The sequence below is a fragment of the Marmota marmota genome, unplaced genomic scaffold, assembly GCF_001458135.2.
Source record: "Marmota marmota marmota unplaced genomic scaffold, marMar, whole genome shotgun sequence".
In the NCBI taxonomy this organism is placed as follows: domain Eukaryota; kingdom Metazoa; phylum Chordata; class Mammalia; order Rodentia; family Sciuridae; genus Marmota; species Marmota marmota.
Genome location: NW_025999998.1, coordinates 7195408 through 7221732, shown reverse-complemented (window position 1 = coordinate 7221732; position 26325 = coordinate 7195408). Strand labels below are relative to the sequence as shown.

General features: G+C 39.0%; 1 protein-coding gene across 8 annotated transcripts in view; it reads right to left on the bottom strand.

The window, feature by feature from the left end:
- Glis3 (GLIS family zinc finger 3) overlaps positions 1-26325 on the bottom strand; it is a 432619-nt gene that overhangs the window by 6348 nt on the left and 399946 nt on the right. For all 8 annotated transcript variants that reach the window (XM_048806835.1, XM_048806840.1, XM_048806842.1 and 5 more), the window contains one exon: positions 20467-20642. In XM_048806835.1, coding sequence (XP_048662792.1) covers positions 20467-20642 — 176 coding nt within the window. The remainder of the gene's footprint in view (positions 1-20466; positions 20643-26325) is intronic.

Genomic DNA, 26325 nt, shown 5'->3' with positions numbered 1-26325 from the left:
AATGGGGGGAGAGCCGCAGCTCTGCTGCTTTCTAATGCTACATTTCATTGTGCCTGTTTCCTCAACTGTAAAATGTGAATGTCATAGTCTACTTCACAGGGCTATTGTGAAGATTAAGTGAATCACTGGATAAGGAAGTCTACCTAGAAGTTTTAAAGTGCTTTAGAAATGTCAGTTTATTATTGATATTCCCATTCTGTCTTTGATAGAAAAAGTGAAGGCATTAATAGAGAAAGTGCCCCAGGATCTCATCCACAAACACTACATCATGGACATCAAAGAACCAACTCATGGACTTTGGAGCCCTGGTCCTGAATGTCTTTTTCCACTAGATTTGCCTCTTCTTAGGGCTAGAAGGCTTTATGCCTGTAAAAGTAATCTGAGCCACCCGTGCACATGTAGGAGTGGTGCTATTTGGGTTGTTCTTAGCTGTCTTTAAGTAAAACCTGGATGCACTGATGCATCTGGCCTACTGCACTCACCAATCTTCTCACTGCTCTTTAGGACCCTCAAGTAGCCTGAGTAAGTGCTCAGATCACACTGGTCTGGGAGGTGTATTCTCTGGTTCCTATGAACATTAACAAAGAATGTGTACTTAACTGCTCCAGAGACACAGACAGGCCCCCTGGGAGTTTATGATCCAAAACAGATCAAATGCAGATTTATGCACAGGGTACATTCAGAAGCTAAAATAATAATATTTTTTATAAGCAGACAATAGCCCACCTTATATAGAATTGACAGAAAAAAAATCCACATAAGTTTTGGGGGATGATTTAATACTTGCTAGCAATATAGACTACGAAAATACCTAAGGAAATTCCATGTCCAGGAAGGAGAAGAAGGGGAAACTATTGACTGTTCTCTCTATGATTCCCAAAGGACTTTGTATGATCTCAATAGACAAGACAGGCAAAGGACCCAAATAGAACACTCATAAATATTCATATAATTGATCAACCAACATGAACAAACTGCCAACCCTCAAGCTATCAAAGAAATAAAAATCAAAACATCAATAAAATGCCACGTTCTACCTATCACATTAGCAAAGAGCTCTAGAAACTGTTGTTAGTGCTGATATATGAGTGCTGAAGAAGGTACAATGCCACAGACATTGCAAAAAGTGTATTTTCCCCAATTCTTTTGGAAAACAATTTTAAAACCTGTATGTAGAAATATCCCAAGAGTATACATTCTCTTGGATTTGGAATTTTACTTCTGAGAAAGTATCCTAAAAGTATAACTATGAAAAAATTCTTCATAGAGATAGACATCACATAGCTGGGTGCGGTGGCACACTCCTATACTCCCAGCAGCTTGGGAGGCTGAGGTAAGAGAATCACAAATTCAAAACCAGTCTCAGCAATTTTGTGAGGCCCTAAGCAACTTAGCAAGATCCTGTCTCTACATAAAATACAAACAAGGGGCTAGAGATGTGGCTCAGTGGATAAGTGCCCCTGGGTTCAATCCCTGGTATTATACAAAGAGAGAGAGAGAGAGAGAGAGAGAGAGAGAGAGAGAGAGAGAGAGAGAGAGAGAGAATGAATCATCATACTGCTAATGAGCATAACAGCATAACAGAAATTACAGGGGCCAAAATGACCACAAGAGAATGGTTAAGCAAAGAGTGGCACGCTTGCGTGATAGGAACATTAAATGGCCATTAAAAGAAATTTTATAGGGAGTATTTAACAACATGGAAAAATCATTATAAGATTCAGATTTTTTTTTAAAAGCAAGATACAAAATTGAACATAAAGATTAGGCTCAGTCATGTAGAAGTGTCCACAGCATAAAAATTACAAAATGTCACGTCTCTAGATATTTTTTTGCCTTTATATTTTCCTGAATTTTAATAATGGTGAAGAGCAAGTACTGGAGCCAGACTTCCTGGGTTCATATCCAAGCTCAACTATGTAACTGTGATCTTGGTAAACTATTTAGCCTCTTGAAGAGTCTCTGTTTCCTAATTGGTAAAATGGGATTAACAGCAGTAAGTACAGCTCAGTGGGTTATTATGAAGATTGAATGAGTTAATATTTAAATATTATATAATTTTTATCACTAATTAATAATTTTATATATTTTAATAATACAATTCACATAATGTATATATTTGCTGAACAAGTAAAATAAAATGCAAAATTGTTTTTCAATGATAAAGTTCTCGAAAATAAGGTAAATTTTATTAAGGAAAATGAAATTTCCAAAAAAAGCAATTGAGTCCTTCAACAATAACCAAATATAAGAATAGACACAACAGAAGGCATGTGGCACAACCCCAATATGGGATTAAGATTTCAACATAATATTTTTAAAAGGAGACTATACCCAAGAAAATGGAATATTTTTGGTCCTTCAGAGACCTGAAGCTATATTCTTCTTGCCTATGGTTCCTAGATCCTGCACTAATTGACCCACATCCACTATTTGACACATGCACTAGTGAGAGTCCAAAACAGTAACAAGCCTGAGTGGTTGAAGGAACCAGAAATTGAAGCTGTGTGGTTTGGGGAGTTCCTTGAATTGATCTTGACTTTGGATACCTGTTTGTTAGACACATGTAAACACAGCATACTCATTAGGAGGAAGGCACTTCCATGAACCATTCGTAGTTGACCTATTACAATGTAATCTCTCCTCAATGAGCAAAATAATGATATTTGCTATCTATACGCCTATGTGGCTCTCAAAATCATCACCCATAAATTCCCTGATAGCAGTCCTCAGTGTGATATTCTCCAAGAAGAGAAGACATTTTCCACTAAATTCCCCCAACTCCCCAAATAGGGAGATTAATCATTCAGAGACAGTGATAGAGACATTCACTAGCCTTTTGTGAAAACCAATCCATTCTCCCCTTCTTATCTTCTTTCCTATTTCTGAGAGTGATCAGAGATGTCATATGGCTCCAATCTATATTTGGGTGTTACAGTGTGTGTAAGTTTAAAAGGTCTGTGACATGGTAAAATATATGTAAGGTTGTTCAATATTAAACCCAACTTTCTGGACTCTATCTCCCAGTCTGCATTTGAGTGAGGAGGGCAAAGTAGACTGTAATTCCTGTCTCTGGGTATCTTGGCCGATGTGAGAAACTGTTAAAACCAGAATGGCCTCACAGTATGTTTTATCACTCTAACAGCCAACCCAAGAAAAGAAAATCTTCCTTGTTAAATCCTTCCAAGTAACCAGTTACTAGAGATGCCAAATGCACTGGTGTGGATGGCTGTGGTCACTCAAAATCAAAGAGTTTTAACACATTCTCTTCCAGCATATTTCCATAAAACTAATGGAATTTTTGAAAAATTCCATTAGGATCTTGCCACTCACACAAACCTAGAGAAGGAAGGTCTAATACATTTTCTGATGAATGGTTCCTGTATTTCAGTGGTTGGATTTCATGTGGCAAGTTTGGAAGGAACATGACTTCTCGGACCCAAAGCAAAATGAGGCAAGATGTTAACACATTTCGTGAGCCTGAAACCTAAGAGTGGTGGCAGGGTCAGCCAATCTGTCAGGCAGTCAGTCAACAGTAGCTGTTAAGTGCCAGTAAGGGCACTGTTGGAGAGACCAAAGAAACCAAAGGTGATACCTTGTCCTGGAGGACTGATGATATAGTTGGAGTGAGAACACACACATTTATTAATAGCAAATGATCGTACACATAAACATAAGTTGGCAATAAATGTTAGTTGTCACATTTAGTTCCAAAATCATCCTCCTCCTTCACTTCAGAAGTTATTTTACCCCCAAGATTGGAAGAGGGGAGGAATTTGCAAATAAACTCATCCTACCTTAATTGTGGTTCTTGAAGATCACGGAGAATCAATCCAGTCCCCTCCTGTTCTCAATTTTGAGGAGTTATTTTTCCCCTTCTAAAAATGAACTTGCTTTTCTAATTATAAAAATACTTAGTGCTAATTATAACAACTAGAAAATGTCAACTAGTATAAATAAAAAGAGGAAAAAAAACTCATCTTTATTTCCATGATCCAGAAATGGCCAGATACAGATACATATATACAAGACTGAAAATTATATATTCAATCATATGGTAATATATAGTCAATTATATGGTTATATAATTGTATCATGGTTTCTCCTCTAATACCACCTTAAGAGTTTCCTCACATATCACTAAAATTCATTTTTAAAAGGTTTTTCTCCTTACCTTGTCACATACGCTCAATGATGTCTGTGATAATAGGTGAGACAGAGAGTTCACATTCACTCTTGCTGCTAATGATGACAAAACAGCCAATGAAGCCAGGTGTGGATTTCCTTCCCAAGAGGAAGGAGAAGTTATAGAAGAAAAGAGTTGCATGACTAAATATGACAACAGAAAGGTCATACCTAGGATAGCACTGCCCAACAGAACTTTCTGGAAGGTAGAAATCACCTTTACCTTCAAAGTCCAACAAGTAGCTACATGTGGTTATCAAGCAGTTTAAATATGGCTAGTGTGACTGAGAAACTGNAGAAACATTATCTGATGAATGTGCTTGATGCTCCTGTAGTGTTTGTATAAAATGGGTGTGTTAACAATACCTATTTGTAATCACTGATTAAAGAGGATTAAAAGAGACCATCCCATGTAAAGGGATGAGGATGTGCGTGACACACAGTTCACACTCTAGAAATATTCCTTTTCATTTTCCTTTTTCCTATTCTTTTAATGACATATTCATTTCAATTTCTATGCTTTTACCCACCTGACAACTATTTACTAAACATTGGTTTGAGTGCTGGGGACACAGTGGCGAATAAAATACAATCCATGCCTTCTTGGAGCTTACATTTCAGTAGGAGAAAAAAATAATAAACATATAAATAAGAAATCAAAATAATGTAATTTCAGATTACATGTGACAATACACAGGAATTTTTCTTTAAGGGATTTACGGAGTTGCAATTTTCTCCTCCATAATGCATTCAAGATATGAAGAATGAAAGGCAACAAATGCAGAAGTTTAGACTATGGTTCCTTTGTTTGACCCTCCCCTGTGATGGCAGGTATAATCAGGAGGCCACCACATAGCTTGCTAAGGATCATCCCTGGCAGAGAGGTCTTCCTGTCTGTGGTACTAAGAAGTTCACGCCTGGGTAGGGAATCAGATATTGGTGGCAGCAGCAGCTTTGGCAGCCCCTTGGTTTCTTGATGGTATGATTGTTTTCTAGCCAAGTGGAAGGAAGGATGTATATTTACGAGCTTTACAACTCTAATTATTGTTCTGCAGAGACTATAATTTTGTGGGTTACTTTAGGAAGTGTGGAGTTTTGGGCCTTAGTCATCTGATTGCTGCATATACAGGGATATGGATCAGCCCAAGTGGTGAGCAGGTAGGGAAAACTCTAGATACAGGAACATATAAAGGAGGTGCATGACCCCACTAATTGGCTCCTTGGATCCCTTCTTCAACACTCCCTGGGTCTTTGGAGATTCCCCGACTCTGGAGATCTGTGATCTGCTCTTCCCTCTTTGTGTGGTATTAAAGTACCTCCTATAAGCCAAGGCCAGGTCAAGGAAAGAGATGTTAGATGGGAACTCCTTGTACTTTCCATGAAATTTGCTGGGACCCTAAAAATGCTCTAAAATATAAAGTCTGGATTTTCTGAAGGTGGCCTGTATGCCATGTTTCTCTGTATTACATGTTCTCTCCACTAAAATATATGTTCCATGAAGCAGGGACCTTGCCTAGTCTGCTTACTGTCATGTCCACAGCACTCAAAATTATACCTGGAATGTCACAGGTGTTACTAAATAAACACTTACTGAAATCCACTCACACTTTGTTCTTGCTCTGCAGATTCCTTGGTTTCATTCACCATTGGGATGCACGGTCAGTGGGTAGGTATGAGGAGGGTTTGCTGAGGAGGGTATGAGCAGGGATTCTGCTTCCCAGTGCATTAAATGGGAATGGGAAGGCAGAGGACAAAGGCAACAGCAAGTGTAAGAAAGATTCCCATGAAAAATGTCCCCTCTGCTCACTGGAGATAGGAGATTTGCCTGGGTTAAATAACTCCTTTCCAGAGATTCAAACACTCCCTGCCTAGGTTAAAGCTTGCAATCACTAATAACAGATTAGGAGTTACCCCACTCAACCACACTAAAACAGTCTCTAAAAATGTAAAGTTTTGATGGGAAAGAAAAGGGACAGAAAAGGAACAAGAAGATAAATGTTTTCACAATCCCTGGCTCTCCTCATTTCTTCTCTAACACCCCAGCCATTTGTGAATTCCCTTACTCTCTGGGAGTACTTTGTCTGCCCCCTTTGAATATTTGGGTAATCCATGTCAGAAACGCATGAGAATCAAGAAGAAAAACCTAAGTCAGTCTCTGGTAAAGATCCTAAACATGCTCAGACTGTAGTCTCTGGAGTCAAAACCTCTCAGCCAGAATCTGTACATTCAAACCTTACTTCAAGAAGACTCAGGGAATCAGACACGTACCACTCACATGATATCTTAGTAACAAGACATCTTAAAGATTCCTTTTTAGGTATCTGACATTTCTTTCTTGGAAGCAGTCAATTCAAACAAATGTTCCCATTTTATAGACAAAGAAATGGAAGCAGAAGAACTGTTGAATACCTTTTATAACCAATATTTCATTTACATGATACTATGAAAGAAACAGAGGCAAACTTACCTAACCACTTTAATATCTTTAAATACCCAGATATTTGGAATTATTTCTGGATCTAGCTTTCACCTTCACACACGTGGGCAGCAGAACTAAACAGCAATCATATGACTCTTACTGAGTCCAGAGCTTTCCCATCGGAAGGTCCTACCTACTGGCACTTTTGTGGAATGTTGTGGTTAGCATTATACCAGTCACTTAGAATTCTGCCATAGGAAGCAAAGGATCTAGTATTTATTTTCTAGGAGACAAGCATTGTCCACATGTTTTACACAAAAGAATTTCATCCTTAGAACAACTTTTTAGTCAAGTAGTATTGTTCCCAGTTTATAAATAAAGAACAGAAATTAAAATAACTTATCCAAATCCTCACAGCTTCCACGTTTCAGAACCAGGATTCAAACCCTGGTCTATTTGCTGACATTGTTTATGAAGACCACTGGGGCTGACGCTTAGGGACCAAAGGAATCTCAACAAGATCTAGCCATTTCTGTTCAGGTCCTTTGTTGCCAAATTGTAAGCAAAGTTAATCAGGCTGGGGCCACATGTTAGAAAGAACATTCTTGCTTGTGGGAAGAGTATTAAATCAATAAGCAAAATTGATCAGGTCACCTAATGACTGAAAAATTCTAAAAACCTTTGAGAGTAGAAACAGACATTTCAGGAATTTTCTTATGGCCATTTTTTTTCTGATTTTGCCACTATATTATTTCTGCTGATTGCATGAACAACTAGGATTTTAGTTGGATTCCCAGGTGACCCATTAACCAACTGCACGTCTTAAGAGTAATTCTTTTCTTTTATGAGCCTCTTTTTTGAAAATAATATCCATTTTATCAGACTGTGGAAAACACATATGACTGTGTTTATAAAAGCATTTGGTGTGTTCCGTGGCACCTCAGGAGGCCCATGGAAAACAGCAGCAACTCTGACAGTGAAATAAGATCAGTGAGGCTGGAGGTCTATGCTGCATAAGCAGCTCACCAGCAACTCTCACACAGACCCTACACCCTTAGGTATGCAACGATTCTGCACCTCTCCGTGAAATCATCAGTCGGTTGTAATTTTTGCCTTCGCCCCTTGCCGGGGCCATCAATATCATCCATGTCTTCATTTGATCTGAAGCTTAACTAAGTTTCCTCCCCGGAAAGGGCAGAGAAATTGACTTTTTGTTTAAATAATACGGAGTCTATAAACGGGGAAGCTACAGGAACAGCTCACAGACGGTGTTAGGAAGACAGATTTTTCTTCGGGCTGAGAACTGAACCAGCTTGCAAAGTACTGGAGCTATTTAGGATTGACATTTAAGCAACTACTCTACTAAGAAAGGAAAATAATGGAAATAATAACCCTTAAAATTCCATTGTGCATGCTTCTATTGAAGGAAACTCATAATGGTGCTCTAAAAGTTGGACAAGAGAGCAGTTGCCTGGTCCTGGGCCCTCTGCCCTTGGACAGAAAGGTTAACCTGCAGTTTGAGGACTCCAAGTTGGAAGTCTACCTGGTTCTAAGAAGTGGCGCCATGTTCATCTGCATCTCCTGCCACCAGCTTGCAGGCCATCGGGAGATGAGCTCTGAATACTCTAGGTGCTCTCTCCACGTGTTTCTCCTCCAATCCACACCTGGTCTGCAGCAAGCTGGTGACAGCATTGATCACTGTGAAGCACATTCTGGCCCTTGGGCTTTTCAAGTGATTTCCAGAAATGGGGAGGGGAGGAGGCCGTGGACATGCTACAAATATCTGCAAAGGGTTCAAAACAAGGAGATGGGAGTGGGCAGAGTATGTTGCCAAAAGGGACGATAAGGCAATGAGAAAAAGCAGAGTGGGAAGGAAGGCATGTGTAAAACACTCTTGGTTAAAAAATGTAATCAATTTTCATTTAAATACCCCTAAACCACCCAAAACCCTAGTGCTTGGTGGCCTATGGCTTCCAAATTCTCAAAATGATAAGCTGCCAAAGTAAACTAATTGCAATGTGTCTCAGTAATTGCCATGTGTGGATATATACAGTTATAGTAAAATGGTTCAGTGAATCCTGATGGTGAGAATGCACATTTGAAAATTACATTAAATAGAGATTCTCAAAACCCAGAAGACCGGCAGAGTCTAAGATGGATTTGAAAGCCAGATCTGCTATTTACTGGCTATGGGGCTTGAAGAAAACAATGGTCTCTCTGAACCTATGAGTCCTTCTTTATATATGGAGAATAACAGTACTCATAGGCAGCAGAATCCACAGAGGGAAGGGGAAGAAGCACAGAAGACTAGTGAAAGGGATTCAGTGCTCAGGCGCTCATGAGCTGCCACCTGTACTCTCTCACCTACAGATTATACCCAAAGCTTCACAAATTCTGAATACAAACAAAGCTGGAAAGGAAGGAGAGAGGATTTGGACATTTTGCATTTGATGGCAGTATGAAGTGGGTGACCACTGGTTAAGGTTGATAATAACGAGTTGGTATTTTTTCCATAAGAAGGGACCACTCATTGCTGGAATATGTGCACCTACTGGGTGACCAAAGGACCAAATGAAATAATGAGTGTGAAAATAATTTGCTAATGGTGAAACCACTGAAAACTCCAGCACCCACTGTCTAAGCCCAGTGTTACTTATCAACCTACTTTCTCTGATTTACCTTATACAGGTAAATTTTCCCATGGTGGTGTCACGCTCCTTCCCATGATACCCATGTTAGACTTGGAGGTAACTGGACCTAAAGCAGAACAAGGGAAGCACTGTCAAGAATGAAGATTAATTCTATCTGCCCTTGTCTTTTCATGAGGGCCATCCTGGTGCTCTATGGCTTTTAAGTCCTACTATATTTGTAGGACTTCCCCAGGAGGGGGAAGGAGAAGGAAGCTGGAAAGTATTTACCTCTGTCATAGTCAAATCTCTTCTTTTGGATTGCTCTGACTGGGCACCCATGGTGAGGGGGCCCAGGCCAGAGATTTTTAAAGTGGGTGCCAGCAGCATCAGTACCACCTCTTCAAGTTTGTTGAAACTGAACATTCCTGGGTTCTAAGGAAGAATCACCCAGTCAAAACCTCTGGAAGAAGCCTGGAAATGTATGTCTTTAAAAAGGTATTTCTTAACCTGAAATTTGACAGCTTCTAAGAACATAATCAGAAGGTTCACAAACATCTGAAAAATTTTCAAATGAAATCACAATTGGAAAAAAAAAAGAAAAGAAAAGGACTCCAACTCCACTTGAAATGGAAAAGGCGGGCTCTTCTAATGGGCATCTTTCCCCCTTGGGCTGAGCCCCAGCCCTTTCTGCTGGATCCAGGATCTGAGGATACAGTGATGATGACTGTTCTATAAAGTTACCCTGAATTACACTCTCAGCAGATATATGGGTCAGGATGACTCACCTGGCTCCTCTCTAGTGCCTTTCCTTCACTTGCAAGTTCTTCATCAAGGTGAAATCACATGACCTCATTTGGTGACTCACAAGTCTTGGTCTCATTGTCAGCCCTGTACTAATTTTGTGGCCTAGACTTCTGTCAGCTGCAACCAAACTCCCACATTATATCTGCTCTGTGCACTAGGTGACTTATTGCTTCTCTGAATCCAAGTCTGATTATACAATTTTCCAGCATTCTCATCTAAGACTGAGCTCCATGTCATCCTTCCCAGTGAGCCAATCAATGCCTTGATTGTTTCTTCCCCTGAACTTCTGCCTCATAGCTTAATCTCTACTACACACTGAAAGGCCTCCCCAGATCCACTGTTTAGAAAAACATGTTGAAATTAAATCTGGGCTCAAGATAAAAGAGTACAGAAATCTGTATTTGTGGATTTGAGATAGAAGAGTGGACGTCTTATCTGTGAAACCTGACAGATGTCCCTTGATCTCAGGATCCCGTCACCTCCTTCCAACTGCCACCAGGAAACTTGCCTTTTTAATCTTGTCAAACCTTGCAGACGCCAACAATCAATCTGGACAATCCAATTTATGATCTGCCATCTCTGCTCCGCCCCTTCTGTCAAACAGCCTTCATCTCAGTGCTATCTGGGAACACCACTTTGATGTGTGCATCTAGTCTACAGGGTCCTTCCTTTTTTGCTTAATCTCATTCCATTGGACATCAAACTCCTGATTTTTGAGTATGTATTAGGCATCTCAAAATGTGTCAAGTGCTACAGAGAACAAACAGATGACATGATTCCATGGAATATGAGGAATATTCTCTCACTGTTGTGCTCAGAGGCTGTGCTTGCCAAAAAACACACCTACTAACTAATATCACATACCACAGATACCCCTTTGAATAAACAATAGCTCAAGGTGGGCAGGGGTTTTAGGTTGTTTTCTATATTGTTGTGGCTTTAGAAGCCAGGACAGGACTTGCTAGAGTGCAGGAATTAGTATTTGAGAATGAATGAATGAATGGCACCACAACTAGAGACTTTGGTGAAAATACCATGGTGAAAGGATCATCATTGAGTTCAAAGATTATGGATTGTGAAGCTTATTACATAAAATAGCTCATCTGAATTTGAGAATATAATGTGACTTCCCTTTCCATCATTGAAGTTTATTTTTCTCTTAAGTGGAAGAAGAGAAACTAAGGTGATGAAGATATGACAGCCTCCATCCAGGTAACCTGGAGAAGTTTGCTGCTCTAAGTCACCCTTTTCTGCTGGATGCCAGAGGCCACTGAATCTGAAGACAGAAAAAAGAGTGGGAAGGAGAACTGAGTGACTAAACTCATCAAGAGAACACTTTGTGCTCTTTTAGGAAACCATTCAACATCAAAGGACTTACTCAATTACCCTAAACTTCATCTCTAAATAGGGTTAACAATATATATATATATTTTTTTTTCTTTCTTCACAAGATTAAAATAAAGGTTTAGGCATTCATCCAACAAATATTTTATTGAGTGGTTTCTATTCAATTAACTGGCACTGCCAAAAAATATGTCTGTCCAGTGGCTCAGGAGGCCGAGGCAGGAGGATCGCAAGTTCTAAGCCAGCCTCAGCAAAAGCAAGGTGCCAAGCAACTTGGTGAGACCCTGCCTCTAATTAAAATACAAAATAGGGCTGGGGATGTGCCCCTGAGTTCAATCCTTGGTACCCCCCACCTCCCCGAAAAAAAAAACACATATCTGTAGGGTAATTTATAAAACATATATTGTAATATAAATGCAGATACCGCCACTGAATTCACTGATGCTGATAAAAAACGCTGCATCAGCCCAGATCCATAGATGCAAAGGACCTTGGGTAATTACTTGGCTAATTCAGATTCCCTGAATCATTTTGCCATAATGACAAGGAAATTTAAGAACTTGCTTTAAGATGTGTGATATGAGGTTGGGTTTGGTGAAGGAATGTAGAAAGGGAGGGGGTTGGTGGTTACACTTAAATGATTTAGAAAAATGCTTAAATGTTTTTACTTCAACAAGTTTGCATTGTATAACATCTAGTTCTCAAAAACCTTGCAAAAGAATGAAATGGAGGGTTTAGTCACTGGTTTGAGAGGGAGAATTCCTGTAATCAGAAAGAGCAATGACAAATGTAAGTAAACCAACAAGAAATTCTAAGGTAACTGAGACTGTTTTGCAACATGGTGCAGGGCTGAGCTGATCTGAAGGGGAACACAACAGGCCATTTCTAGCGTCCCACTGTTTTGTTTTTTTTTCTGTTTTATTAACATAGTGGCCTCAAAACCAATCACCTAGATGATCCTGACGTGGGGTTTTTATTTGTCCCCTTTATTTTAAGAAAACTTCACCCATAATTCTTCACAATTTTTTTCTTTGGAACTCTCAATTGTTTATCATATTTATAAAGAAAATTCCAATTAAAAATATAAGAATTTCAAGACACAGGTTACCCTTAACACATTTAGCCCCAAAGAGTTCAACAGAACCCCTAAAATAGAGTTATAAGAAAAAAAATTTGATTTTTAAGAGTTCCACTCACTAAATGAGCTTTAGGTATAAGAATATTTCTTTCTGAAAAAAATACCTTTACTTCCTCAAAAGGCTGAAAATGCTCTAAATATCTAATGATGTTCATTAAACACTTATCCATAAGTGTTTTTAAATGACAGAGAAGTCACAATAGTCAATGACATGGGGATTTTTTCTGGATAGTTCCTTCTCTTCAATAAAATTTTGAGAAAACAAACTACCATGCTCCAAGTGGTACGGCTTAACTGCAGGGTGAAAGAGCAGGTATATTACTTAATAGAAAATACAAAAAAATCAAGTTATAGTTCCTGTCATTTAACCCCTATTGTTATTCTGTTATTCAAACTTCTTTTATTTTTATTTATTTATTTATTTTTATTTTTTTTAAAGAGAGAGAGAGAGAGAGAGAGAGAGAATTTTTTAATATTTCTTTTTTAGTTCTCGGCAAACACAACATCTTTGTTTGTATGTGGTGTTGAGGATCGAACCCGGGCCGCACACATCCCAGGCGTGAGCCACATCCCCAGTCCCCCAAACTTCTTTTAGTTCAATGAAAATGTAAAGATGTTCAATCATGTTACTAAGAAAAATTAAAATAACTGACCAATCTTTGCTGTACACATTGACAACAATTAAAATACCAGGCAGTGTGAGAAAATGGACACTCCAATTTACTGATGGTTGGAGTCTAAATTTGCATTGCCTCTGTAAAGAAACACGTGGCGGTATCTATCCAACTCGAAACCGTGCATATCCATTAATCCTGCAATGTCTCTTCAGAAACGTTTCCTGAGAAAATGTGCAAAGGGTTATGTTTACGTGTTTATGTAAACACACATACACAAACATATACATAAGAAAACAGGACAGTGCTAGAAAAAGAAGAAAATGAAAATATATAAATGTCTAATAACCGGAGACTATTTTAAAAAGATGATGACATATTTCTGGTAGAAATACAGAATGGGGGGAGAAGGAGTACATCTATGTACATTGATTGACTTGGAAGGCAAAAGCATGTATTTTACAAAGTTAGTATGAAAAAACAAAAATATAGAATGTGAGGCTATTTTTATAACATAAGATTTACATATACACATATTCATTTTGTTTCTATAAGCATTAAAAAGATGCCAAAGAATGCTCACGGATCTCTTAACAGTCATTACCTCTGGGCAGTAGAATTGGGGTAAGAATAAGGATGGGAGGGGACTTCAATTCTTTAAAAACTTAAGTCCTATAAGGACTTTAAAAAAAGATCAGGTAAAATTTTTTCTTTATAATTTAACAAGTCAGTAAGTATTTCTAAATTATAGTTAAGAACTATGCTAAGAGTTCAGAAACCCAGGTTTGTTGATTTAGTAATCAGGCTTCCAAAGTTTTCCCAGCATACATTACTTGCAAAAACATTGCACATGTTACATAACCCCAAATTGGTCATATTATCTCTGAAGAGATTACCAAAAGTGGAGATTGTGACATGTTCAAGGTGGCAGAGTCAGGAAAACTGAGTTGTACAAAAAAGTAGAGCCAAGAAGTTTGGAGGGAGGCACATGGATCTCAACTGGAATCCATTATGTAACCTAATAGTTGTAAATGTTTTGAAAACAAAATGCTTTTCAAGCAAGGGACCTGGGAATCCCTCAAAATATCCCTTCCACGTGACGCTGCCCAGAATTGCACTACTGGACACATAGCAAGAACCCTCAGGGGTCCTCCTAAATTGAAAACATTCACGAGAAGGAATCCCGTATCAAATATGCCCTAATGAGCAAGTTATCATCAGATCATCCCGGATTTCCTTTAGACAGAGTGTCAGACAGTTGATCAAGAGGGGAACAGGCAGAAATGCCCAGAGAAAAGAAGGACCCTGAAAACTCCAGTATAAGGCACAATTTTGCCAAGGGCTGGCTCCACCAATCTGAATAAGCAGGCATGATCAAAAATCCTCCTTTTCCTCTTTCTCTTCTATTCATTCACATGTGTCAAGCAAACATTTATTAAGCACTTACTGTGTGAAAAGTACTGTGCATGGATGCACTCCCTGTGCTGAGGAAACATAGGATTTAACAATGGTTAGTTGGTTCAATCATCTTAACATCCCTATTGATCAAATATGGCACATTAATTTGGTGAATTTAATGTGTGTATGTGTGCATGCACATGCTCATGCATGCACACACACATCTGTGTTTAGATGTTCAAACTCTATTATACACACACACACACACATCTGTGTTCAGATGTTCAGACTCTACTATATATATTATACACACACACACATACACATACACACATTATTCACAGTTAAGTTATTTCCATAACCTATTATTCATTCAAACAGCTCCTCTGGTTAAAATGACCATCCTACACTCCTCCCACAAAACCTAACCTGTTGAGATGCCTACCGCACCCTGCATACACACCTAAATTTAACTTTTGTTTTTTAGACTTCGCACCCTGTCAGAATTTATCAAGTACTACTTATGTAAAACTGTTCTTGGGGTAATTTTGTAGTAATTAAGTATGTGAGAGTAATTAAGGAGTTCTCTGAATGTAATCATCAATCCCTAGTACTATATAGGCATTAATAACATCAGGGCTGATACTGAAAATTATTCTTGATTATGACTGCTGATGATAACATCCGAGTACCATGAAGAGCACTCACTGGCTCATTTCTTTTGTGAATGTCACAACTTTCTCAGTGAAGACTAGGGCACTGTTGATTTTTAAGTAATTACATGTGCCTTCTTGAGATTTCAAGAAGTTGTGACACGCTCAGGTTCTAAGCAATACAACTTCTAGACTTACTACTTTATTATTTCACAATCTTGCATATATGCAGTTGTGACTAAATTTCCTGTGGAGGGGAGTATGTTTATTGTCTTTAAAATTTGCCTTTAAAAAATAACCTTTAAAGGTTTAACACTATAAACCCCCAGCAATGAGATCAGTCATGGCAGGAACCCAAAGAGCTCTTCCTGGAAAATGCTGCTGCACAATCACTGTGAGTAAACAGCCACCGGAGGAAGAAGTTAGTTAAACTCCTACCTGCCACATCATTTCCATTTAAATATCAGAGCTCTGCAATTTGATTTCTATAGTTTGAAAGATGCTTTGGTTCTTTGGTAGGACAAGCCATTTACAATGCCCGTTTTATTCTTAGAGGCCTGTTGGTGGTTGGAAACCCTTTGTTTCCCCACACAGTCAATTTGAACTGGGTTGACAAGCTTACAGCTCCATACTGAGGTAGGAAAATGCCACCATTGTCTGGAAGCTGACTGGCCTGCTTCTTTGGGGCCCACAGGCAGGGCATGCTTTAAATCATGAAAAAGATAGCTTAAAAACCACAGGAGCTGTGAGCAACAGAGCAGGCTCCCCACTTCCCACTGCCCCTGTGTTGATCTCAAACAGCCTGGGCTAAGGAGGTAGCCTCATGGTGTTTTCCTAATGAAATCTAATAACTGGAGCATGGATGATGGAAATCTTTGTGTTGGCAACTAGAAACTCTACAAGGGTGAAAATAAAAGCAAGCAGCGGAAACCCGAGAGAAACCTACGACAATGGAGAAGGTGGGCATAAAATGGGGCAGAACCCCTCAAAAGAGCACTGATTTCCAAAAGGAGGTATCATTAAATCTTGTTTGCCTTTCCCCACTTGGCCTATGCAAAGAACTACTATCTTCAAAACCCTATTCAAGTGTCACCTCTACAAACCCTTCTCTGACACCTTCCTCTGAACACACCAGGTGCCTTCTACTACTGCATGTATCACAGTACACTGATTAAATGACATTCATGTTTGCCTGGCACATAGAAGATGACCAGCAAACACTTTCTGAACTGAACTTGGCCTCTCCTTGATAGACCCCCAAAGCTGGAAGTTTGTGAAAATGCTCTTCTAGGAATTCCCATGGCATTTGAACAACCTGGAGTGAATAGGGGATTTAAAAAGAAATTAGCCATTAGGACCATAACAAAATGTACAAATATCAACTCTCAGGCAACTAATCCAAGCAAAATTCTGAAGCTTGCCTGGGCAAGAGAATTGTCCTAACAAGAAAGAAAAGACCAGAGAACAAGTTTACATCTTTATGTTTACATCTAAAATAAAGGACTAAAGCATACTAAGGAGTTGCCTTAGAGATAGCACCCAAACAGAGACCTGTAAATGCTATCAGCATGCAAACTTTAAAAAGAAAGAACACCTTATCCACCTTACTTATGAAGACAATATGAGTGGATGGAGTGGGTGCAGAATCAATAAAGCCAAGGTGAGAGAACTTGATAAAGCAATGCTGTTCATCTTTTCAAAGTATATTTTTCACAAAATGCCTCTTCCTAAAAATATAACTTGAGCCCACAATGCCTAAGTTTCAGTAAAAATTAGTGACATGACTTAATAAAAACTCAGCAGATCTCATTTTCTTCTCATCTGTAAGATCAAAGCCTTCTGAGTTATCATCTTCATGGCTCTAGATAATGCAACAGCATCTACATACAGGCATCTACATTTCCATGTGGACAAATGTAAGTGAATATTTCTTTTGGTGTGCCTTTGACTTAGGAACACACTGAATAACAATGTGGCTTGGAAATGCAGACCCCTAGTTAAAGCTGCCTATATAGTTTGCCAAAGTGGTCATGCCTACACATTTTATATTCTTACAGGTCTTAGTTCCCATCTCTAAAAATACAGTGATGACATTTCCCCCTGACCTCTACCTACTGCAAGGAGGACAGAGGAGATGGGGTGATGATGCTCATTAAAGCCATGAACATCTTGAAAGACAGAACACACACTCACTATAGCTACTGGGTTAGAAACCCTGACACTGCTTGGACTTTAAAAATTGAGTCTTCTAGGGGATGAAGTTCCCTGTCACCAGGCTGTTGTATAACTTCAAACAGCAAACGTGTCCAACAAAAGAGGAAAGGCCTGGACAAATAAACACAATTCACTAAGAAGAGCTCCTCACCCCACTGGGCATAATGGTGTACATCTGTGATCCCAGCAACTTGAGAGGCTGAGGCAGGAGGATTGCCAGTTAAGGCCAGCCTCAGCAACTTAGGTATCCTCATCCCCAGTACTGTAACACCTACTTGAAAAACAGTCGATTAATTCTCTCCTTCTTCTACAGTAACTGATGAGAAATGCTGTGACTACAAAGTTCCAGAAAAATATTTCAGAGGGGCTGGGATTGTGGCTCAGCAGTAGAGTGTTCACCTAGCACGTGCGAGGCCCTAGGTTCGATCTTCAGCACCATATAAAAATAAATAAAGTAAAGGTATTGTATCCAACTACAACTAAAAAACAAATATTTAAAAAGTAAAAAATAAAAAAAAATATTTCAGAAAAATGCTTGGAGGAGGGAGTGGAGGCAACATCTAGATCCCTACCTCTCACATCCCTGCGGTGGCCTAGGGGCTAATACACGGGCATTCTGTTTGCAAGTTCATCACAAAGGCCATCTGCCTATTTTCCTGAAGAAAACTGGTAAAGTCATAATTTACCAATTTGCCAAACTATATCCTGAATCTAATTTAGGGCTGATGTTAGCAATTTCTCATTGACTATGAGAATTTTAACAAGCAAAAGAATGAAAGAAAAAAGAAAAGAGAGCCAACAACTTCAAATTGACAATGTATTCATCCATTATTTAACTAAAAATTGGAAATGTGGAAAAAGTATTTTGCCAAAATGATAGGGTAGATCTCATTTTCTGTGTCCTCTTATTTCATTATTCATTTGTTGAATGAGAAAGTGTCAATTACTTATTCAGTAAATATTTATTGAATCCCTACTTTACACCAAGTATTATGCTTGCCCTGGAGCTACAAACATAATCCCTGTTCTCAAAAAGTCTAATAAAGAAAAGGAAGGGAACAGAAGGAAGGTAATTAAATTAAATAAGCTCCTACTCTGTGTCTGGTGTTTTTCTTAACAAATTCTCCTAAGAACCAATGAAAGGAGGTGGATGAAACTCTCTCCACTTAGGGAATGTGAACTGAGGCACAATGATTTGCATGGAGTCACACAGTTTTATAATTGACTGGTAATTTGCATTCAATTTGGTCTAATTCCAAAACATCTTTAGAAAGACAGACAGAAAGAAAAAAAAAAAAAGATACCCATTATCCCGCCACCCTGATGCAGAAACTCTTAATATTTCAATGAATTTCTTTCCAATTTTTTTTCTACACATAGGTCAATCTTTAAGTTTTTAAAAATTTATTTCACAGTTATAATCAAAGCACATTACACTGCATTTCATTGGAACTGTGACACCATGGACTGTGAAATGCTCCATTATTCTATATTGCAAAAGAAAGAAAAATCACTACCAATTATATGATGCCACTGATTGTGAGGTGTGTCCAGATTTCAGCAGTGCGAAAATGTGAAAGCCAAAAAGCATGTCTTAGAGTCAGTGACCCGTTCGGGAATCTACAGAGCCCACATCCATGCTGCCCACCTTCTGCCTGGAGTGGGGCAGGAAGCAGGCTCTGTTTACCATTCTTACAGATATCTTGCCTTGTGCATAGCAGGTACTCAAAGAAATACTTCTTGGACAAAGAAGTATACGACTAAAGCTTGAAAAGAAATGTTTAGAAAAAAGGTTAAAAACTATCATAGGCCTGAGGAATGTTGAAAGTCTAAGTTGTACTGGGGAACTATGGATTTATGGGGCTACACTGGAGAAGTGGGGAAAGGGAGAGATGGATGGAACTCTGCACCAGAGCCCAAGGACCTGGCTTTTCAATGACTTTTCTTCCCACAGGTGGCCACTGTCTTTACATTGCCTCCTCTTTATTGCTTAGGCCTCTACTTTGGGATGCTTATCCAAGTTTAGCTCTACAATTTGGCTTGCTTCTGCCATCTTGGGAAATCACTCTTTCAAACTCAGTCTGAACACTGATTCAGGTTGGTTCGGGGATCCATTAATTTCAAGTAATAATGAAAATGGAGCAAATTCAGGAAATAGCCAGTGTCTTTTCTGCTTATATCGAAGGTCTGACTGCTCCAAGAACTAACAGATATTGATAGTCTGAGGCTATACAATGGAGCATTTCAGCATTCTAAGCAAGTTCACTAGAATATGTGCCTGAATTGACAAAATGGGTTTAAATTAAAAAAAAAAAATTAAGCCAGACTTCTTTCTCCATGCACGCTCCTCATCGAGATCAGCCCACTTGAAAACACTGTGATTTCCTAAATCCTTACTCCTTTTCTTCCTTCACGTACCTAACACCTATCTGTGTCTTCTCTTTATCTGTGTGTCTCCCCAAGAGATATGACAATGGTCCGGAAATTCTGCCCTCAGAATTTTACTCATAGATAAGTAAATTACAACAAAGAGTGAAGAGAACTTCTAGTAGACAGATGCAGATGAGCTGCCATCAGTTCAGAACCAGAAGAAATTAAATCAGCTGTGGGACAAGAAAAGGCTTCAGGGAGGAGGTGTCGTTTCATCTGGGCTTGAAGGATGAGAGGATCTGGCTTAATGGGGCTGAGGACAAAGACCCAGCAGAGAAGGCAGGTGTGGCACCGACTCCCATGGTCTTCTTTCACATGGGCTGTTTATTATTTAGGAACAGACGCAGTTGCCTGAGTCTGTGCTTGAGCGCTGGGTCCAGGCAACAGCGTCCTCTTCCAGTTTGCCCTGGGCTGACCAGTGTAGGGTGTCATAAGTTATGTCATCTTAGAGTTGAAGCCAGGAAAATAATATAAGATTTCACGCCTATTAAGTGTGAAATTTTAGAGGAAAATTCTAAAAGCTTAAGTCTGATGTATAACAATATCTGAAACCTGTAACTGGTAACTAAGACACTTGATTAAAAGCAAGAGCACAATAGCACTTTTCAGTACTTAGAGGATTGCTGCTCCCGCTTACCATGGACGTGGATACCATTTGGATGAAAAGAAGAGTTCGTCTCTGGCTGATAGGACTTCAGGTGTGAACCTGATGGTTGCTGGGTGTGGGGAGGCTGTGTTCTCTGCAGTATTGAGGAAGGAGCCGGAACTCTCCGGGGGCTGATGTGGTGAGGAGATGGAGCAGAAGGTACAAACCTGAGAAAACAATTATAAAGGGCAACATGAAGGACACAAAATAGCAAAGGCAGACAAACCTGCCAAAGCCAAGTCTGACCCTGGCTCTGGCCCTGCACAAGTGTAACAACCAGCCCTTTAAACCAACCTTCAGGACTCTTCTCTCTCCCCTTTAGCCACTGAGTTCTTAATTGAGATATTGAGGGAATAAAAGATACCAACAAAGAAAAACCTAGTCACAGTTTAGGTTTGTCAAGCTTCTTAAGCTGCGTTTCAAATACCCTGGGTTTGGTGAAATGCAAAGCACATCTTTTGCCAGGCCCTCTTTCTGCTAATTTTTAAATCCTCTTGCCTAATTTTAGGGATCTTTGGGGGAAATTTGATCCTTATGTTTCTGAATCGTTTACACTTAGCTCATAAACATTTTGTTTTGTAAGACATATCTGAGGTCCAAGAAGTGTTACAAGTCCTTATTATGACCCTCTCTGATCCTATTCTCTTTAAACAATACATTTTCTTTTGCCAAAAATAAATTAACTTAAACCTCAAAGGTCAAGTATGATTTGAAACCCAGAACTCAAAGAGGTATACATGAGTTCTGTGCTTGGCAAAAAACATTCCTGAGGTTGTAGCAGAAACACCATGTAGGACATCTTTTGTAGTAACGTGTGCCAATCACAAGACTGTTGGCTTTGGGGAGGAGTTGTAATGGTGTTTAAATGAGGTGAAATCTCCACATAACCAGGGATTTAAAAAAATGGATGAGTACAGATTGATCTTCCAATTTTAAGGGACAATTGATAAGATCTGACTCACTAGGTTTAAAATGACAGTGTATTTTTTCCTAACATTGAAGGAAGGTACACTTGTGAAAATAATGTTAAAGTTGGGCAATGTCCATAGAAAACTGAAATGATCAACTTGCCAGTTTGGTAGGGGACTGGCACAAGCATGGGGAAGAAAGGAGAGAGTCTGTTAATGCAGTGAAATACAGCCGCAAAATTATTTTGGGAAAAACTATACTAGCAATGAGTTGTTTAGTCTCCATCTCCAAAAAATAAAATAAAAAAAGTCCATTAAGCTGAAAACTTTTAATCATCTCTTTTTTGTACAGGCTTTGTTTTTTCACTAACACATATAAGTCACCATCTGTTTATATCACTTATTTCACAGGAACAAATAAATCCACTTGGTTGGGCTTTTGTGTAGTGCCATAGATGATAAAAAAGGGAGATGAACAAGTATATAAAGTAACTTGAACCTTCTGAACCGGAATATCTAATAAGACATTTGTATTGCAGCAGTAAGAAAGCATGGGACAAAATGCCAGGTTCTTTTTGCCTTTCCCCCGAGAGATGTGATGAGTCTATGTTAAAAAGAGCGATGTAGAAACCAAAAGCAGAGATGTGGACTCATTAACCTCGGGAACAAAGGAGTCAGGGGAGGCTCAAGTAAACCAGCTGAGGTAGGAAGCCTGCTAATCCATCATTTAGGTTTTCACTCTACCAAAAGAGAATAGTCACCGAGTATCCTGTGCTGTGTAAATATCAATTTTTCTAGGCATATCATCTTAATTGGAATTACCCTGAAAAGATGTGTGGAATGGTCCTGAGAGAAAAAAGACAGCAAACCAATTCTGACACTGCCTGAGAACATCCAGCAAACCGCACAGGCCTGGATTTCTTATATGGAGGCTATTTTCGGGGGTCCTGAGTGTGTTCACACGTCAATCTACAGTTGTGGGAGAGGAAGGATAGACTGTGGAATCAAGACTTTAGGGGCAGAGGGAGTCTACATTACTACTCAATCCTGGAATCTCCTGGTCCTTCAAGATCCCCAGGGATGGAGAGGGGGATGATTTGAATTGCAAGACAACCTATGTCACTATCAAATTGTCATCTTTGATGTCTCAATTTTGTTTTTTTTGGGAAAGGGAGAAAGAGCTTCTGATTGGCTTTCTAGTCTTATTTCCTCATTTTAGAATAAAAGCAGCAAGGCACAGAGGGTTTTTTTTTTTTTTTTTTGCCTTTTCTTCTGCTACTCTCTTCATGTTGAGGACCGATGGAGCAGACAGATGTGTGGACAGGCACGTCAGCAGGCTTTGGGAAACATGACCTGCCATCATCTGTCTGATGCAGGAGAACAGTTTTGTTTCACAACCCCCCATACCCATAGCACAATAAGACTGACTCACAAACATGGGTTTGTTTAACAGAGTAGAAAATATGGACAAAGAAGAGAAAGGAGGCAAAGATTCTCACAATATAAAAATCTATAAAATACTATACTTTCAGGATTTGGGGAATTTTATGGACAAAGGGTAAATTAGGATTAGTAGCTATAAAAAGCAGAAATACTTAGCCAACCAAAAGAATAGAATCCATCTCAACATTTTAGGAATCATTTACAATGTATGTTCCATATTTACATGTAGATTATATATGTGTGTGTGTTTATGATTTTATATAATTACATACTTATTACAAATTATTCTTACCTATTCATTCATATAGGTTCCAAAAACTGGCCATTATGTCTTATTGACCAAATGTTACTCAACCAAATGACAACACTGAGTACAGGGGAAAATGTGGTTAGGTACACAATAAGGTTTTAACACTGCTATTGCAGAGAACTGGGAAATAAAATATTATGTCTTCCACTGATTCTACATGTTGCCTTTTGCAATTCAGACTGGATTTTCCTGTTTTTCAAACAAATGAGATTATATGATACAAAGTTAACATAATTTCAAGATATAGTGTAGCCTCGCATAACGTATTAATGAAATTTCAACATAAGGTATTCTCAGTGAAATAAATGTACACATAAAGGAGGCTTTGGTTTGGAAAAAAATTAAGTACACAAATTTTAACTTCTACATCTACAGAGAAATGAAGTGTGACAAGAAGTGATCACTGTTTTTCAGAGAATTTTGTTAGGAACCAGGAAGTATGAATGTGACTTCTTCACTAATAAGTCCAGCATCAAAAGAGAGTGCATATAAATAGGATAGATTTGAAGCACAGCAGATAAAATCAATTTTGTTAATGCCTAAAACGCTATGTGGTATTTTACTGAAAAACTCTCATGACCTATTAATTTAATTTTCATAAACTTGGTTACTTGTTTACTTGCTCATGTTAAAGCAGAAACAGTAAATTAAAATGTGAGGTAGGAGATACAATAAGAAAGCAGGTGAAACCCAGTCCTATTGCTAGAGGCCAGGCCCCTGGGAGCATCTAAAAAGAATCACAGACCACTCTTAGCAAGAGAGCTGTCAGAAAAGTGACTTCAAAAGCCAAAAGAACTTAAGACACTGGGTAGTTTTAGGCCATTTAATGCAAAAGCAAAAAACAAACATGCAGAAGCTCACTAAATGCTAACTTTTGTCACTGTGGTTCAAGGCCCCCACTTTCTAAGTGTCTGTACCGACTTTCCAACCTTGTATCTTCAACACATACCCAAATTCTTATGCTCTGAATATTCTCCTTCAAAATAGCTAAGGGAGGGCTTGTTTTTTAATGAAAAGAAGGTTGAATTAATTTTTGATGCCAAAATAAATTTAAAAATTTAATACAAGGATCGACTAAATTATTTCCAGTTTTTCCTCTATGGAATATATCCTTCCCCAATGACATCAGGCCAAGGTGACATCACTCTAATTCATTCTTAGAGACAGAGTGTCCAAGAGCAGGAGAAAGGCCTTCTGAAATCATTTCTAGGTCCAGCCCTGTCTACCAGCTGTGGATCTGCAGTGGACATTTCAAAGATTTCCTTCCACAGAGTTTATTATTCTCTTCTTGAGCCTTTTACAGGTCCCTAAAATACATGATTGCTGTGTACAGAGGCACAACAGACTAGAGGAAAACATCACTGCTTACCAGAAACAGATCACACAAAAGCAAACCAGACAACTGACTCAACCATTTCCACTCACTTGGTGGGGGAGTTTATAACCTTAGCATGAGCAATGGTTTGCCAAGAAGAAAGGCGGGTGGCGGTGGTGGGGCAGGGAATGGGGGGGTTGGTGATGGTAGGGAAGCAGGTTTGAAATGCTCATTTTAAAAAAAAACAACTCTTGGGTAGAAGTATTTGAAAGGTTTCTACAAATATTTTTATCTGTGCGTCTCAAAAAATGGCTCAATGCTTTGGAGATTTACTTGGCTATGCTCCCTACTATGCCTTGCTCCCCTGCTTTCCCTGTGCCCTCCCTCTGCTATCCAGCTCCCCAATTTTGCAGTGGGGTGGGGTCACAATCAAAGTGGTTATCCTTCCTTGAAATGCAGAGCTTAATTCCAGACTATTTCACAGAACAGTAAGTTCCAGCTGAGATGAATATACCACTAAGGTTCACATGCAGAAGAAGTGCCAATGACAGAAGGGCCAGAAGTCAGGCCCACCTGGCTTGGATCGAGGCTCTGTCATTTACTAGCTAGGCAATCTTGGGTAAATCCCTTTACTCCTTCTAGCCTCGATTTCAAGTGTAAATATAAAGATATCCCAACTCTCACTGGGGATCGTAAAGTGTGAGATAATATTTATTAATTCATTTAAGAGATATGTACTGAGCATGGCTCTTGGCACTAAGGATCTAGCAACCAAGAACACATATGCCCACCATTGTGGCACTTATATTTTAGTGACAGAGCAATGAACACATTTAAGTAAGTTAACTATGTATTGGACTTGAGGAAATGAGTAATGTGAAAAAAAGTAAAGAAAATAGGTAATGTGAGTTAAGGGGTAGGGTGGATTATGAAGACTTGGAATTGGGAAGTCAGGGATATCAAAGTACATAAGACAATGAATGTCTGATAACTTTTGGGTGATCAAATACAAATTTATGGAATAATTGATCTAAATAGAGTGCACATTTAGGGGATCACTGATATTAACCTGTGCAGTGCTTGACGGTGGTTCAGCACTGTATTAGAACATCTACAGAGTTCTTAAAATAAAAAAATTCTTAGGATTCTTTTTCTCCCAGGACTATTCAGACGCAGGAACCAAGGCGCCAAGAATATAAAACCTTTGCTCTTCTTTCTAGTTTTGTAACTTGAGGCGCACAGGGAGTCTTGTTCTCAGGGAAGGGTCTAACTTCTTGGTACTGGATTTTTCGATGATGTGTACAGAGCTCACAAACACATACAGTCATGGAACACTCCAGCTGGAAGGGGACTGGAGTACAGACTTTTTTTTGCATAAAAATAAAAGAGGTCCAGAGAGGTGAAGTGAGTTGCCCAAAGTCGCAAAGCTAGTTCTCCAAATACCACTTTACCCCAGGAAGGTAAGAAAGATCTTTCCAGTGGAATGCTTAAAGCAAGCCAGAGGGGTGGGGTGAAAAAAGAATGGAGTAGGACTCCCAAGGCATCTGGTATTTTAACTCTTATTATGGGCTGGTAGAAAGGTATAACAGCAACCTACTTCCTTTTAAAACAAATCTGTCAATGCAAGTGCTGCCAGTTTGCTTTGGTGAACTTGTTGAGTCCTGAACTGGGGTCTTTCATGCATGAGTTTGGCATATCCCTTTGTTCTTGCTAACCAGATAACTCATTTTAGGTCAGGCTTTTTCCCTACCTGAAAGTTCAAAATATTTCTACGTCAATTTACAAGTTTATTTCTTTAAACAAAATTTACTAACAGATTGCAGTGCAGGTCAGGTACATGTCCTGAATAATGTCTTCTTCATCTGTGCTGTACC